The sequence below is a fragment of the Triturus cristatus genome, chromosome 3_1, assembly GCF_964204655.1.
Source record: "Triturus cristatus chromosome 3_1, aTriCri1.1, whole genome shotgun sequence".
Taxonomy (NCBI): domain Eukaryota; kingdom Metazoa; phylum Chordata; class Amphibia; order Caudata; family Salamandridae; genus Triturus; species Triturus cristatus.
In genome coordinates, this window is record NC_140583.1 from 491935687 (window position 1) to 491954200 (window position 18514).

At 44.4% G+C, this 18514-nt stretch overlaps 1 protein-coding gene across 1 annotated transcript in view; it reads right to left on the reverse strand.

Moving 5' to 3' along the window:
* Nucleotides 1–588: 588 nt before the first annotated feature.
* The window catches only part of STRC (stereocilin), a 378265-nt gene continuing 360339 nt past the window's right edge, over nt 589–18514 (reverse strand). Inside the window, exon 28 of the mRNA XM_085646154.1 lies at nt 589–761. Coding sequence (XP_085502280.1) covers nt 589–761 — 173 coding nt within the window. The remainder of the gene's footprint in view (nt 762–18514) is intronic.

Genomic DNA, 18514 nt, shown 5'->3' on the forward strand with positions numbered 1-18514 from the left:
GCTAGTTAGGGACAGAGACGGCATGGCTACATTGTAGCTCCTCCTGTGGGTGCACAAGTGCAATGAAGTCGCACTCATTAACGATGAAACAATGAGAAGTAGTTGTTAACGAAGTTTGTTCCTTAGAAAGATCCCATCCATCGATCCCCTCCAGCTGTAAACAGGGTATCCACTCAACTCACATCCTGGCATCCCCTTTCACATAGTATAATTCCACTCCTCTGGCAACAGGAACATTAACCAAGAATGCCACAACAACTTTGCTCGTTACCGCAGTGATTACCGCTGTTAGCCTTCCCCAGGTTGAAGTGTTACGCCTTTTCTTTTTAATTGATATATGGATTGCTGACCGCCTTGAGACAGACAGTCCTTGCTTCAGCTTGTCCCACGCTCTGATTAACACGCAGCCGACTACCTTCACACGGGGCCTCCTTATCAGGGCTTCCCTGGAATAGGGTGCACTGGGTTCTCATGCCATGTCGATTCTGAGGCAGCGGTCGCCCGAAGCTCCCTGGGCCCCTGCCTGTAGTGAGGCTCTGTCCTAAATCTACATGAGGGCACAGTGTCTGTGTGAGGCTCATTCATGGCTCAGTTGAGTAGGCATGATTTGCCACTGATGTATTCCATGTGCTGCCGGCCATCGGTTCGAATGCCAGCAGGGAGATTGTAGACTTCCTTGTCATCAAGCAGCATGACTAAATATATCTCACAATAAAAATCCTTTTTGGCTGGATTATCCTCCTCGTTCACTTTTGAAGAACCTGGAGCGACCATTGTAGAAACAAGGGTAGATATCTTGATTGCTGTCCTCTGCCCAGCTACATACCGTCCTCTGTCGCCAGTGTTACACATTTAACGGCCATCAGGATGTGATAAAGATGTTTATTTTAACCAAGTAAATATATGAGGTAACGGCCCTCCACTCTCGCACTCACAGAATCAATGGAATCTTCAACTGTCAACTCATGGAACATACCAAAAGCAAGCATAGGGGTGAGAAGGGGAGGGCAGAGAGGAATAGGGGAAAGGAATGCAATAAGGGGAAGTTGCGAAATGTTAACTGCTATAACGATGAATTACCCGACTTACTCAGTATACTTCATCCTTAGGAGCTGAGTGATGTGAGCACCATCATGAGTAATAGAAACTCGTAATTACAGCACTCAGAAATCCCAGAAATATAGTCTGAAAAACTATAGAAAGATAAATAATTGCTCTTAAGGCCCAGTCAGACCTAGCACCCCGTCTGTTCTGATAAACTAACAAGTACGATATCAATTCTGACCCAGCCCAGTCTGGAAATATAGGCTTCCTGTCTATCCTAAGTGCACTTCTTCCTTGAAGGGACTCTGTTACAGGGGCCACCTCTCTCCTCAGGACCCCATCTTATAGTATTGATAGCTACCCTACCTCTTCTGAGACTATGCTAGCTCGTTAGATTCAATTTGAGAAATAGATCTACACCCCCCCAATTTCACCAGCAGCCACTGACGCCTCGGGAGAGTGAAGGGCCCCGCTGCAGTGACCTGCACCCTTGAGGATTTAATACCAGGTGCTGCTTCTATTTCAACCTTCATCTCTTAGATTACTTTGTCACATCCACTGCTCTCTGACTGCAGATGACACTCTGGTGCTGTCGCAGTCATCTTCTCAGTGCTGTCGTCATTCCGAGGGACTGTGCGCCCGTGCTTCCTTCGACAGAAGACTTGCACCGAAAAAAGAAAAAAACATAGAGGCAGATTTACAAGCCCCTGGCGCCACTTTTGCGTCACTATTAACATGGGAAAAGTGACGCAAAAGTGGCGCAAGGGGCTTGTAAATATGCCCCATAATATTTTCCTTTCCACTCGATGTTAGGGGTCGAAAACCAACACTTTGACACCTTGTGCTGCCATTACACTGACATTTGTTTGCTGCTGCCTGCCAGCAGCAAAGGCGTTGAAGTGCATTTGCGAAGTGATAGCACAATACTCCATTGGAGTGCTTTGGATGGAAGAGTGTGTGTCTGCCAAGCGGCCCATATTGATGGCGCTCCAATGTTGCCTGTGAGGACAAATACTGTTAATGTGAGTTGTCACTGTGCTGATGTGTGAACTGAGGTGGAAACAAAATGACAGATAAAAAATACTTCAAGAAAAGTGGAGTGGGGAGGCCAGGGCAGGGGTTCTGTTCCTAGGCCCAAACTGCTATAACAGCTGAATCGTGCCATATATGTTTTTCATCGTCTCGAAAGGGCATTGAAAGTGGGGCAGAAGACGGAAGGGACGAGAGAGAAGAAAAGGTGGACCTTTGTCATGTCATATCACGTGGAAGCGCCGCTGGAGCTGGAGAGCTATGCTGCACGGCGGGGTGGGGGCTGTCAGGGCCAAGAAGAGAAACCTGGCAGTATTTAAACCCCTCCCACAGAAAGTGAATACCGCGGGTGGGGCTAGAGAGGGCCCTGGAGTGGAACGGTGGGCTCACCACCCCCAAAAAAGGACTGAAGAAATCATGGGAACAGCCCCCATCTTCCTCGTGGTCACCAAGACAGAGGTAGCAAACCTTTAGCCCTGTTACACATAGGGTTAACTTTTCCTGTTTGCACCACTGTGCATCTTTAAATCGGTGCGCTGTGCGCAAACAGGCAAAGTGCACTCTATAGAACTCATGTTACCCTGACGGCAGCACATTCAAGTGAAATACGCAGGTGGCATGTCACATGCACTTTAAAGAGTGATTATAGATCCCTTTGCAGGTGGGTGCAGTGAGTGACAGCATCTGGCTAAAAGAGGATGAGTGGGGAGGTCAATAGGACCCCTTTACCCCTGGAAATAGGGCTGCCATCAGGGGGCGCACCGACAGTGTTTCACCTTTTTGTGGTTTACTTTCAATGCGCCTCAAGACAGCTTCCTTGCCTTTGCGCCCATGTCAATAATATGGCTCAGAGGTAAAAAAATTACCCCATTTGCCTCGGGCTACGCCCCCATGAAAATGATGTTGTTGAAAGACTTGTTTGGGGAACTTCTCATCTTACCTGCTGGTCTGTTCCAGACGCTGGTCGTCTAGCTTGCTCTGCTGCCCTCCCGCCGCCGCACTTCAAACGCCTGCGGTCGCAGAGAGGAGGACTACACCTCCCAGGCTCCCTAGCGGCGAAAAGCCGCCCACGCCAATCACGCACAAGGAGGTGCTTCAAATTGCGCTCAGCCCCGGTGGAGCGGGTGTTGTTGGAAGACTTGTTTGGGGAACTTCTCATCTTACCTGCTGGTCTGTTCCAGACGCTGGTCGTCTAGCTTGCTCTGCTGCCCTCCCGCCGCCGCACTTCAAATGCCTGCGGTCGCAGAGAGGAGGACTACACCTCCCAGGCTCCCTAGCGACAAAAAGCCGCCCACGCTAATCACGCACAAGGAGGCGCTTCGAATTGCGCTCAGCCCCGGTGGAGCGGGTGTTGTTGGAAGACTTGTTTGGGGAACTTCTCATCTTACCTGCTGGTCTGTTCCAGATGCTGGTCGTCTAGCTTGCTCTGATGACCTCCCGCCGCCGCACTTCAAACGCCTGCGGTCGCAGAGAGGAGGACTACACCTCCCAGGCTCCCTAGCGGCGAAAAGCCGCCCACGCCAATCACGCACAAGGAGGCGCTTCAAATTGCGCTCAGCCCCTGCGTCGCGGGATCGCGCGCGGGTCGCGCCAGGCCAAGGGCGGGCCCGTCTGAGCCCGTCCGAGAACGACTGAGGACGGGACGGGGCCTCCCTAGATAAAAGGACGGTAGGATCACTGATAGAATGGCAATGGCTGCTACAGGTTGTGAGAGGGGGAAGAAATTACCAGCTGGAGGTGGTGTGGTGGGGTCTCTAGATAACTTCATATTAAGGGCATCATCATTGCTCCAAAGAGAGATTGAAATAACAGAAAAAAGGTTGTCTTTGGAGCCGACTTTTGACAAACGGTCATCGCTGGGTAGGCTGGATATGGCCAAAACACCTGTCTCCCGGACTATTGATCTGGCAGAACCCCTTGTAGATCAAACTATGAAGGACAGTACTCAAGTGGACCTAGCAGTAGCTGGATACCACTTGCCGGTGGCTACCGGATTGCCGAAAGGTTCACTGGACATTATGGTAACCACTGCACTAGACCCTTTGCCTCTCCCACTTCTACAGAGTCCTGGCACTACAAGATCGGGGCTATCAATTCGGTCAATTGAAGGTTCTAATTTAGGGGATGTCCGGGCAGGGGACCCGGCAGTTAAAAGAAAACGAGGAGGTACTATTTTGCTAAATAGGAAAACAAAAGCTCCAAAACGTACTAATTCAAAGAAGAACTGCACGGACGGTATGGGTGGTATGCACCTAACATCTGAAGACTTGCCTGATAAACAAACCCCCGATGATTCGATACCCTCAGAGTATAGGGGTGATTTCTGGGATAAAATGGAACATCTTTTTACAGCAACTTGCCTCCCCATCTATGCAAGACTGGATTGCATTGAGCATAGACTTACCAAGCTGGAACAGTTATGCTCTATGGTAGAGGTTGGGAATGTTACTAGGGTGGTAGATGGAAAGTGCAAGGGGCAGGGACCATCAGCCCAAATAAATGGAGATGCACAGTGTACGATTTCCACAGTTAGGAGCACAGCCATACTTATGCCGGCACAACCAGCTCTTGTGAATAATTCTATAGCTACGGTTGATACAGCTCGGCAAAACGCCCCTGCTATACAAAGAACAGAGGAGGGAGGGGGGGATTACAGGGTGGGTGGTTCCAATTCAGTGCCCACTCAGGTAAATAGGACAAGGGATGTAGATACAAATAAGCCTGTTTTGCCTTGTTTGGACTTGCCCCCTGAGTCTATCCCCTATGTGGTGGTCCTAACTGGGGTACCCACCTTGAAGCTAGGGCTCCTAGAGAGTTACAGGGAACTCAAAAACAAGTGTATCCACTGGCTAAATCACAATAAACCCCTCCCCTACCAGGATTCAAGTAAAATTCTATTTGCTAGACGAGTAGACTGGGTGGGGTGTAGGGCAAAAGATATACAGGGTGATTGTGTTGTGATAAATTTTGGGGACATTAGAGTGGTTAAGTATATTTGTTCAATGAACATAGGTAATTTAGACACAGTAATAAAGTCCCTTCCACTTACCTACTTCTACCCTGACGTTGCAAATAAAGCTTATCTTGCACCGCTAAGGGACAGACCAACCTGGGTAGGGAATGAATATGTTAGAGGTAATTATTTTGAGGGAGGTACTGACCGAAATGGACCCCAACATTGTTTCCCTACGCTCGAGATGTTTCATAATAGGAATAGATTTAGTGCTTTAGACTTAGTTGATTGACGGCCTGAGATTATAAGGCCCCCACTCGTGGTAGAGGCTAGTCGGGGTGTTTCAAATGCTAAGGCGGATGATGATGCGTTGAAACGTAAAATGCCCACTCATGGGTTTTTTGACAAAGTAGGCAAGGAGGGGGGATGTCCTTATACCAGGGGTGCAGTGCCACTGAAATTAACAGCAAAAGGTGTTATTGAGAAGGATGAAATAGGTGGGGTTGGCGAAAGACATCAAACGTGTGATGGGGCTGGTAGTGAGAGTGGTAGGGAGGAGAACCAACAAGAGGCTGATCGCCCATTAGGACCAGGAGATGGCGGGAGAAGTACAGGAGTCAGTGTTCGGGAGAAATGTGGGAGGATTAATATTCTATCCTGGAATGTGGCAGGCATAAAAAACAAACTGATATGTGAAGACTGGGGTCTGTTTATGGATAAACACGATATATACTTTCTACAGGAGACCTGGGCCATGGACAATAGTTATAGGGTAGGTTTCGCTACATATAACATTGCTGCAGTAACCAGGGGTAGAGGAAGACCATCCGGTGGACTAAGTATGTGGGTCGCTATGCACTTGGGATTTATGGCAAAGCAGTTATCTACAAACTCATGTGCCATTCAATGTGTTTTACTAAATTTGCCTAGGGGAAAACATCTAGCTCTAATAAATATTTACTCAAGATCTACACAGAGTGGCCAAGAGTCTAAGGTTATTACCCAGCTAGGTGAATACCTATTGACGCTTGACCCTGAGTTTGCTATAATAATAGGGGGTGACTTCAATTGCCAATATGAACCCTTAAACAATCTAGGTCTTGATGCTCCAGATGGGGAGAATCAACACTGGAACATTCCAGAACCTATGATTGCACCGGTAAAAGCATGGACCCCCCTGGTTCTACAAATACTATCCTTTACCCTTGTGTCAGTGATGAGGTCCTGCAATGGGAGAACAGACTCGGATAGACCCGGCTCTGCGACCTTCAATAGAGAAGGTCATACTTCAATCATTGATTATATCATGATTGAGACCAGATCCTGGGAAAAGATACTGGATTTCAGGGTTGTAGAGAGGACCGATAGTGACCATAACGCTTTGGTTATGGCACTAAAACCAGGGAACTGGGGTTTGTCTAATTATGTAGCAGAACCAAACCCTAATTCACAATTACTTACTCTCCACAACAACAGACGGAGAGTAAAATGGCCATAAATACTTGGTTCTCCTAGCAAGATGACGCATATTTATGAAGAAGTCCTGCCGTATCTTAGTGATATGGCCGAGGAGGGATCCACGGGTTGTATAACTGAGCCAAATCAAAGGCCGGTGGAAATCCATAATCAGCTAGTTGCAAGTTTGCATGAGGTGTTCTATCCAAAAGGGAGGTATAGGGATAAAATAGTACAGAGTCACCCCTGGTATAGTGTAATCTGTCGCAATAAGAAAAGTGAACTGATCCAAGCAGTCAAGGAGAGGGACAACGTTATGATTAAGATACTCCGGGGTCAGTAAAAGAAGACGATAGAGAGGGAAAGAAAGTCTTGGGAGCTCGAAAAGTGAACTTAGAAGAGCCCTGCAATACAAAGCCTTGAAATCCTTTTGGGCTATTGTTAGCAATGGCAGAAGGGAGAATGAGATTGTAATAACCCCTAGTATAGCGCCAGCAGTATGGGAAGATCACTATGGTAAGCTATATGAACAACCAGGGAATGGTGATGTCGATCCCATGTCTCTGCACCTCCCCCAAGAGTATTGCTGGAGAGAGTCCCTAGAGATAACGATAGAAGAAGTGGAATCTGCCATTATCAAATTAAAACCAAATAAAGCACCCGGGCTCGATAAGATCCCAGGCGACCTGTTTCGTTCTGAACCAAAAATATGGGCACCATATTTGTGTGTCCTGTACAATTCTATTTTAATGGGGACGGACCCGCCAGAGACTTGGCGGGGGGCGGAAATAGTGCCCATTTTCAAAAAAGGTTGCCCTTTGCAACCCATGAATTACAGGCCAATTAGCCTAATAGACATAGCCCAAAAAGTATTGGGTCATATAGTCCTGGAAAGAATTCAAGCCTGGGAGGAGGAAAACAAGATTTTGAGCAATTTACAAGCTGGTTTTAGAACTGGCACGTCAACCATTGACCAGATCTTTCGACTACAGGTACTTTATTGGAAAACAGTGAGTGTGGAGGGTGGCAGCCTCTACCTCATTTTTGTGGATCTGAGGTCGGCTTTCGACCTGGTCCCCAGAGAGAAATTATGGAGAGTTCTTCAGGAACTTGGTATGCCCCTTTACCTGTTGGTAGTGTTGCGAAGTTTTGCCCAGGTGAGATGTGGGAAGCAGGGAGAACTGTCGGCACGATTCCCTGTATTAAGAGGAGTACGCCAGGGATGTGTGCTAGCTCCCACACTCTTTTGTTTATACATAAATGGGCTAATTAAGCTTTTATTAGGTATAAAAGATATGGACGCTCCGAAATTGGTCACAGGTAAGGTACCCGCACTGATGTTCGCGGACGACACTCTTCTGTTGTCCCGAACACCGGCGGGTATCCAACGGATCCCAGATGGCTTTGCAGACTTTTGCGAGAAGAGTGGCTTAGAGATTAATCTCGTAAAGACCAAGTTTATGATCCTTAACCCCCCTAGACCGACATGCCCTAATCCTATACTAAACAGTATTCCTCTGGAGAGAGTGAAGAAGTTTGAATACCTGGGTATTATATTGGAAGAACAACTGGGGTGGGATTCTCAGGTTGCCAAGTAGGCACTAAAATTAACGCAGACTGCTGGGGTACTAACAAAATTACATAGAGCCTCTGTCTATAAACCTGCTGCCCCGGTGGTAGAAATTTACAAAACACAAGTTAGAGCAGCATCTTTATATGGTGCAGAACTATGGGGACATTGTAAGTCAACAAGCTTAAGTAGAGTTGAACACCTCTTCATAAGAAGTTTGATTGGCTTGCCAGATAGTACTCCTCTGATTCCCCTAAGGCTTGACCTTGGCTTGCTGCCAGTGGAAGAAGAGGTGGCTTTACGGCCACTGACCTATTGGAGAAGACTGTGGTCGGTTCCAGAGTTGGTTACCTACCGAAAGGAATTTAAGGAGGTATTGGCAGTAATCAAAAACAAGAAAATATTCTGGTTAACCCACATTAAGGATCTTTGTCATAAGATCAGTCTTCCGGAACTATGGAAAACGCCAGAGGTTGCCTGCTTGGCTCTGTCTAGGGCAAATATGATTCGTTATTATAGGCTTTATAATCTTACGGCATTACATGCTAATCCAGCAGTGGGTAGATTGTCTTCTCAGTTTCTTCAAATAAAAGGAGAGTACAGGACGGAGGAATTCCTTGATGTGATATTTCCTGCTCTAGCTAGAAAACTGTATATGCAGTTTAGAATGGGATGTCTCCCACTTAGGTCATTTACCTGTAAATGGGACCCGAGTAAGAACACTGTTTGTCCGGCTTGTTGCCATCTGATGGAAAATGAAAAACATGTATTTTTCTTTTGTCCAGCTTACCAGCAACTACGAAATTGTTGGGTGAAACCAATTTGTAGGAACTTGGGTTTTTGAGATTGTGCAAATGCTATTAGAGTTTTAACATATGACACATATCCTCCGATTGTCTTTGCAGTCTAGCGCTTCTTAAATGGTATGTGGTTAAAACGAAGAAACTTTTTATGGAAATAGTACTTCTTTTATGAACACCACATATCCAAATGGTTCTTGTTGATAACATTCCTTGATTTAATTCTAGTCTTAATATGTTAGTTTTACTATTGTAAATATATGGGTTGTATATATATTTGAATTGTACGAAAATATGATTTTGGTTCATTTTCATTCATTTATGTATGTTTCAGCTTTTTTTATCTGTACTTTTATGGCCCTGGAGGCCGAAATAAAGTTATCAAGAGAGAATACCGTGGGTGGGGCTAGAGGGCCCTGGAGTGGAACGGTGGGCTCACCACTCCCAAAAAAGGACTGAAGAAATCATGGGAACAGCCCCCATCTTCCTCGTGGTCACCAAGACAGAGGTAGCAAACCTTTAGCCCTGTTACACATAGGGTTAACTTTTCCTGTTTGCACCACTGTGCATCTTTAAATCGGTGCGCTGTGCGCAAACAGGCAAAGTGCACTCTATAGAACTCATGTTACCCTGACGGCAGCACATTCAAGTGAAATACGCAGGTGGCATGTCACATGCACTTTAAAGAGTGATTATAGATCCCTTTGCAGGTGGGTGCAGTGAGTGACAGCATCTGGCTAAAAGAGGATGAGTGGGGAGGTCAATAGGACCCCTTTACCCCTGGAAATAGGGCTGCCATCAGGGGGCGCACCAACAGTGTTTCACCTTTTTGTGGTTTACTTTCAATGCGCCTCAAGACAGCTTCCTTGCCTTTGCGCCCATGTCAATAATATGGCTCAGAGGTAAAAAAATTACCCCATTTGCCTCGGGCCACGCCCCCATGAAAATGAGGGAATACCCTCTTAAGATAGCGCCTCCACTACATGTGTGCCAGTGCTATCTGTATTATAGAAGGGGCCTCACAAGCATCTGTGGCTCCTTCTATAATACCAAAGTGCCCCAGGAGCGCACATAGTGGGTGCCAATGCTAATTGCGTCCTCGGGACACTTTCTGTAATATGGCCCCTGCTATGGGCTCAAGGAGAAGCACACTCCTCCGGTGACTGCCTGCCACTAATTCTGGGAGGAAAGGAGGCTGACTCCTGCAGCAACCCGACAGCGCCATCTGGGAAAATAAATTAAAGGAGACCACCAGAGAGATGTGACAGGTGGAGAGTCTCTGCACGCCGCAGCTCTGCGACATTCCCCAAGACACCCACACCACCCCACTCGTGAAGGAGAACAGCAAGAAGTGGCACTGCATCGACAGCCAGTCACGAGAGGGTGCCCTTAGTTAAAATGTATGAACAGAAGAACAAGAGGTGAGTGCCCCACCCCCACAACATACATAGTTTCAAGCAACAGACCTTGGGTGTGCTAGCTAAGAGAAGTGCTAAGAGAATAAATAAAATAAAGACAGCAGTGATCACTGTGGCACAGTACAGAAAAACATAAAGGGTCAAGGACACCACACCTCCCATGTTCCAACAAAGGAGGAGAGCAACCTCCAGCAAGAAAGAGAGGAGGTGCAGGAAAGATAGGCCACCTGTCCCCAGAGCATGGCCCCAGGTACCCAAGAGGGAAAAGAAAGTGATAACCAGTGTTATCACCTGGCCCATATCCATGGTTTCCTGAAGTCCTGCAGAAAGGAAAACACACACATCATGACCATGCCCTGGATGTAATAACAAATGAGGATAGCATTGGAGTCCCAGGCAAGATAAGACCTGCCAGCAGCCTCCAAGCAGAGCTGCAGGATCAGGTCACCTCAGAAACCAAGGCCTGGAGGTACAGGTAGCTACGAGGCACAGAGCTCACAGACTGGCAGAGGAGAAGCATGGGCACAGCCAGGCCTAGAGACCCAGAACATTACCAAGAACAGCACAAAGCAAGGGGACAATTAACACAGAGGCAGGCTCTGCACCAACACAAAGCCATTTAGCCAAGACAAGCCCAGCTTTGGGGAAAAGAGACTGCAATCCGCGTTTCAAGATGAGCGAGGCCATGATGGTGCCTTCCCACCATCGCTTCATTAGGCCCTTAAGGCACGGAGTGATTCAACAGCTCAACCTATGGATTCCTGTTGCATCAAGCAAGAAAGCATGAGTGATGATGGCCCTGCCTCAAGGCTCTAGCACTGTGCCATCAAGAGAAGGTGAGGCAACAAAAGACTCCCCACTGTCCACAGAGTGGGAGCGCAAAGAAGATCCATGAGGAGGGAACGGGCCACACATGGCTTGACACCAGACAAAATTCCAAGAGAGGAAAGAAGAAGATGAGAGGAGTGGATCACCACAACATCTGAGCCAAGTACCTGAAGACCCGTTTGGCCTGATCCCAAGGAAAGTTAATCACAGGGCAGACTAGTTGACTAGTTTTAGAAGATGGTGAACACAGGTGCACCCAGAAAAAGATACACTGTGAAACCTGAAGACCGACCAAACCTGAAATGACCGAAGATCAGGTGGCCTGGAAGTAGCCTCTGTAACAGACTCATACCCATGACTTTGGTTGCATTTGATGACACAAGCGAGCCGCTGATGTGGAGCAAGGATTACCTCGTGACAGCTCAGTGGAAGAACCAAGAGCAAGTCGTATACACGAGCGAACCAAGTCTCTATCCCAAGCTTAACAGCGCAAACGTTCAACTACAGTCGCTGTCTGCTTAGCAAACCATGACATGCATGCCAAGATACACAGATGCCTTGCACAATCAGCAGACATAGTGCACCAAAAAACATGGCATCACAAGTCTACAAAGGCTATCTGGTCACCATCACCCCACAAGTTGACAGTCCAAGGACGAATTCATGCAATAATGAAGGCAAGTCGCTAAAACCTATCATACAGGTTCACCATATTGGCAACACCATCATACCAGTCCCTGTTAATTGCTTTATCACCACCATTTGTGGATCATCTTAAAACAGGCGTAGAGTCTGGCCCCATCATTACAGCAAAAGCCATGAACTACCAATGACATTCAGAAGAAGCAGTCAACCAGCGAATATCTGCTCATCCCATCTGACTCCTGACCTTATTGGCTGTAGCAGGCTATAACCATGACCTTTCTACCCCTACAGTTGCATGAGTGACTAGGAAGTGGCTCCTCAGCAGTCTTGCAGTGGCCCAGATGCAGCACACATGCATCACCAGCGTATACCACATGTAGTCCCATCGACACCCATTCAAGGGGACTAATCAAGCAAGAGACTGACTTGATCCTGCCCCACTGATGGACACCAGGAGGAAGAGGAGAGGGGACCTCAGAGCAGAGAGCTCAGCAGGTGGCAGATGATTTTCCCAATCTGGACAAGACTATCTTCAGTGAGTCAAACAATATCACTAAGGCAAGCTTCACTTTCGACTCAAACAACACTCCTGATACAGCCTGTTGAACTGTTGACACCAACCACAAAACATCCTGAGCATCAGCAGAGTGGACCAACTCTATTTTATAGTCATGACTACAGCCGCTATGCTATCAGAAGATCTTGGACTACTGCGCACCAGTGTTCATGTCCAGTCTCAAATAGATTAAATGATGAATGCAAGTAGGGATGTCCTGTTGCAGCCAGCGTCTTCAGTCCATGCATTCCCTGCTGTCCAGCTGCTTGAGTCTAGAGACAAAGAGATGCAGTAGTGTCCACTTAATTTTGTTTGGTTTCTACAGTTTGGACACATTATCCCTTCTTTTGTTTTTAGGGAGGGATGTAGCGTCCTGATGGACACATCACTGGTCAGCTCCTCCCTGAAGGCTGTCTGCACACTCACCCCACACTCATCCACCACAGGCGTCACCAGTCAGGTAACCCTGTCAATAAAAGAGGCTGAATGCACATGTCTGTGGCCCAGTTGAACACCCAGACCACCGTTTTTTGTGTCATCCTTTATTCCACCATGTGAGCCCAGGGCCCACAACACCACACTTAATTGTTGCTGTTCTTACAGTGTTCTTGATTACCATGCTCTAATGTATGATGAAACTTAGAACCATGGCAGGGTTACACCCTCGCGCATATACAAGATCCTGTCAATAGTATGATGCTGAATTAGAGAAGTGCTCTAGGGAAACATCAAAGGGACAGACACCTATGCCCCAATATTTCTCCGTCACACAAGGTGAAGGAGAAAAACAAAAAAACAAAATAGACGTTCCCGAGCAAAAACAAGGCAATTAAGCCACTTAAACAGTAAATCTCAGTGTGAGTGACACGAATAATCCAGAGTCCAGTGAATCAAAGATAAGTGTATTCTTCTTTATTTTCCTTAGTCTTCTTTGCTCGCATTAACAGCACCAAGATAAGAACAGTAGCCAACACGTGTTTCGTCTCGGGTAAGTTGCCCGGCGACTTCCTCAGGGCTACAACAATAACAATAAAATTAATTCTAATCAGAAACGTAGTCACTTCTGGTTACATTTCTTCACAGAAGTTAAATTAGAAATAAAGATAAACCATAAGTGCGGTGTGATTCAGATAGGAAGAACAAAAGGCCATACATTAAAGAAAGCCAAAAGAAATCAACCCAGTGAAAAAGCCAGAAAGTAAAAGTACTAGGCCACATCCATGACCAAGAAAAAAACGCTCACAACAGAGGATCACCTCTTAAGAGAAGGAAAAACGACTCCCTACTGCACCTGAAATTAGATTCCCAAAATGGTGAATATAAGAAAAAGGAGAACCAGATAAGTCCGGTGTGTCACAAAAAAAGTATATAACAGAAAAGATCCAATCGCATGCCAAAAGAATATTTACAGGCGTCTACTCACCATAACAATAATCACATCCAAAAAATATGTTCATTAATCCACCACATCAATAATGTATTACAAGTAGGTCCATACAATTTTGAACGTCTGTGTACAGTAAATATATATCTCTGAAAGGGGGAGAGGATAAGAGACCACATCAACTAATGTCCTACTCAACACCGAACTAAAAATAGTCCATAAGAGATGCCACAATATCCCTCAGTGAAATTGCTTGGAAAACGCCCCCTTATCCCGTCAAGACATAGTATCCCCTATATATAGGAAGTAACAATGGGACGGAAACGAAACAAAACGAATCAAAAATGAAAATCCTTTTTGTTAGAACAAAAGCTATTAGAAAGCGATATTCTAAAACAGGCATAGACCACTCAATACATCATTTGACAAATAAATTGCTAATATTAAGACGTTACCTTAAAACACTTTCTCAATCCCGATCACAAAATCAGATGAAAGGGGTAGGTCAATATATCTAAAAAAGAGCAAGACCAAACAATTAGGTCAGGCAACTACTAAAAGCACTGTCAATAAATATAAAGCGAAGGTTCATTAGAGCCAAGAAATCTAAGGCATATGTACCACTGATACGAAGCGTCACCAATTAGCTACATTGACAGTATATAAGTAACATAATCCAGTAATGACAAATAGTATTGGATATAGTGGGGCGCACGAGTTCAAAAACAGTATACAGATAGGCAATTATCCTATAAACTTATTGCGCGCGCCGTTACTAGTTAAAGGCTAAGCCCAGTAGATAGCAACCAACATACACAGCATAGACCTAACAAGTACTACCAGTTCCCACTGTATCGACACAGAGCCCTAAAGCACCTCAGCGCCAGTTAAAAATATATTTAAGTACTCACCCAAGGACCAACAAGACGGGGAAGGGAGAGTGCTCCGTTCGCCACCAGTATTCAAAGTAAGTATCAACCAGGGCGTCACCTAGGATTCCGATTTATCCATATACACGCCAATCAGAAACTCGGACGATTACGTCCAACGATTAGAGGAAGGACCAGTCGTTGTAGCATCTAAACTCGCCGCCATCTTGGAGGATGCAAGAAACCCACATTAAAAAGGCAAAGATTATATGTATCGGAGCTAATCGAGAGACTTAACTATATCAGTACCGTAAGAACTGACAGGTTAAATCCTTGACAAATAAAAACCGATCAAATGATTTCAATATTTTCCGAAATAAATAGTAAGAATGCCTATTGTTACCGATCCATAAGGCATAGTTAAATCATATCCTTAAGGGTTACCGATCATGATGCTCCATCTAAAGAAAAAAGGGGGAAAGGCCAGTCTTTACAGCGTCTACACTGGCCGCCATCTTAAGGGATGCAAAAACCCCTCATTGGGTTGCAGAAAATTTGAGTCTGAGCTAATGGAGACGCTAAAAAATATCAGTACTGTTAGAATAGGAAATTAATTCCTAAACAAGTAACCACCTATCAGGTTACTTATATTATTTATTATTTTATTTTGAAAGAGACATATTCATACCAATCCAAGAGGCATAGTTCCGTCTAATCCTCAAGAGAAACCAATCGTGAGGACATCTATACTAATCCACATCCATAGAGTATAAAAGTCAACATATGTGGTGTCCTGGATACTACTCATGGCATAAAGAGAAATCGAATCTATCAACATTATTACAGAATATAGTCAAACGGTTGGAGTCATATTTCCCTCAATCAAGATTTATCAGGAAATCCGGGAAAAAGGGAGAGTAAGACTAAAGATAAAAGTCAAAAGCAAGAATCGGAACAAGGTGATGTTTATACTTAGTGGAAAGACAATAAAAGAAAGAGGAAGAAAGAAGAAGAAGAGGAGAATGCTTAACATGACAGAGTCTGTTATGCGAATCAGTGCAGTGAAAATATCACTGACATACACGAATCAAAGAATACACATCAGCATAAGCAACACGGATATGACAACATGATAAGGCCCATAAACAGTTATTGTCAATAAGCACATAAAAAATACAAAAACATATTCCTATAAGGTAGGTATACGTGAGACACGTTGTCATTAACAAGGTAAAGCGCAGTACAAAGAACATTTAACTGTTTATGGGCCTTATCATGTTGTCATATCCGTGTTGCTTATGCTGATGTGTATTCTTTGATTCGTGTATGTCAGTGATATTTTCACTGCACTGATTCGCATAACAGACTCTGTCATGTTAAGCATTCTCCTCTTCTTCTTCTTTCTTCCTCTTTCTTTTATTGTCTTTCCACTAAGTATAAACATCACCTTGTTCCGATTCTTGCTTTTGACTTTTATCTTTAGTCTTACTCTCCCTTTTTCCCGGATTTCCTGATAAATCTTGATTGAGGGAAATATGACTCCAACCGTTTGACTATATTCTGTAATAATGTTGATAGATTCGATTTCTCTTTATGCCATGAGTAGTATCCAGGACACCGCATATGTTGACTTTTATACTCTATGGATGTGGATTAGTATAGATGTCCTCACGATTGGTTTCTCTTGAGGATTAGACGGAACTATGCCTCTTGGATTTGTATGAATATGTCTCTTTCAAAATAAAATAATAAATAATATAAGTAACCTGATAGGTGGTTACTTGTTTAGGAATTAATTTCCTATTCTAACAGTACTGATATTTTTTAGCGTCTCCATTAGCTCAGACTCAAATTTTCTGCAACCCAATGAGGGGTTTTTGCATCCCTTAAGATGGCGGCCAGTGTAGATGCTGTAAAGACTGGCCTTTCCCCCTTTTTTCTTTAGATGGAGCATCATGATCGGTAACCCTTAAGGATATGATTTAACTATGCCTTATGGATCGGTAACAATAGGCATTCTTAATATTTAATTCGGAAAATATTGAAATCATTTGATCGGTTTTTATTTGTCAAGGATTTAACCTGTCAGTTCTTACGGTACTGATATAGTTAAGTCTCTCGATTAGCTCCGATACATATAATCTTTGCCTTTTTAATGTGGGTTTCTTGCATCCTCCAAGATGGCGGCGAGTTTAGATGCTACAACGACTGGTCCTTCCTCTAATCGTTGGACGTAATCGTCCGAGTTTCTGATTGGCGTGTATATGGATAAATCGGAATCCTAGGTGACGCCCTGGTTGATACTTACTTTGAATACTGGTGGCGAACGGAGCACTCTCCCTTCCCCGTCTTGTTGGTCCTTGGGTGAGTACTTAAATATATTTTTAACTGGCGCTGAGGTGCTTTAGGGCTCTGTGTCGATACAGTGGGAACTGGTAGTACTTGTTAGGTCTATGCTGTGTATGTTGGTTGCTATCTACTGGGCTTAGCCTTTAACTAGTAACGGCGCGCGCAATAAGTTTATAAGTTTATAGGATAATTGCCTATCTGTATACTGTTTTTGAACTCGTGCGCCCCACTATATCCAATACTATTTGTCATTACTGGATTATGTTACTTATATACTGTCAATGTAGCTAATTGGTGACGCTTCGTATCAGTGGTACATATGCCTTAGATTTCTTGGCTCTAATGAACCTTCGCTTTATATTTATTGACAGTGCTTTTAGTAGTTGCCTGACCTAATTGTTTGGTCTTGCTCTTTTTTAGATATATTGACCTACCCCTTTCATCTGATTTTGTGATCGGGATTGAGAAAGTGTTTTAAGGTAACGTCTTAATATTAGCAATTTATTTGTCAAATGATGTATTGAGTGGTCTATGCCTGTTTTAGAATATCGCTTTCTAATAGCTTTTGTTCTAACAAAAAGGATTTTCATTTTTGATTCGTTTTGTTTCGTTTCCGTCCCATTGTTACTTCCTATATATAGGGGATACTATGTCTTGACGGGATAAGGGGGCGTTTTCCAAGCAATTTCACTGAGGGATATTGTGGCATCTCTTATGGACTATTTTTAGTTCGGTGTTGAGTAGGACATTAGTTGATGTGGTCTCTTATCCTCTCCCCCTTTCAGAGATATATATTTACTGTACACAGACGTTCAAAATTGTATGGACCTACTTGTAATACATTATTGATGTGGTGGATTAATGAACATATTTTTTGGATGTGATTATTGTTATGGTGAGTAGACGCCTGTAAATATTCTTTTGGCATGCGATTGGATCTTTTCTGTTATATACTTTTTTTGTGACACACCGGACTTATCTGGTTCTCCTTTTTCTTATATTCACCATTTTGGAATCTAATTTCAGGTGCAGTAGGGAGTCGTTTTTCCTTCTCTTAAGAGGTGATCCTCTGTTGTGAGCGTTTTTTTCTTGGTCATGGATGTGGCCTAGTACTTTTACTTTCTGGCTTTTTCACTGGGTTGATTTCTTTTGGCTTTCTTTAATGTATGGCCTTTTGTTCTTCCTATCTGAATCACACCGCACTTATGGTTTATCTTTATTTCTAATTTAACTTCTGTGAAGAAATGTAACCAGAAGTGACTACGTTTCTGATTAGAATTAATTTTATTGTTATTGTTGTAGCCCTGAGGAAGTCGCCGGGCAACTTACCCGAGACGAAACACGTGTTGGCTACTGTTCTTATCTTGGTGCTGTTAATGCGAGCAAAGAAGACTAAGGAAAATAAAGAAGAATACACATGCTCTAATGTATCTGGTTGTTTTGTTTCCAATGTCTTTCTTTTTGACTTTGCAGGTCTCAACATTGTGCTTCAGGTAACTGCCCCTTTGGCTGTTTTTTAAATTGATTATGAGGTAAGCGCTGGCCTAACAGTGTGTGTCAGAAGCTCAATATCAATTAAAAGCTACCACTGACCTTTCTATGTTTTTCCCATTC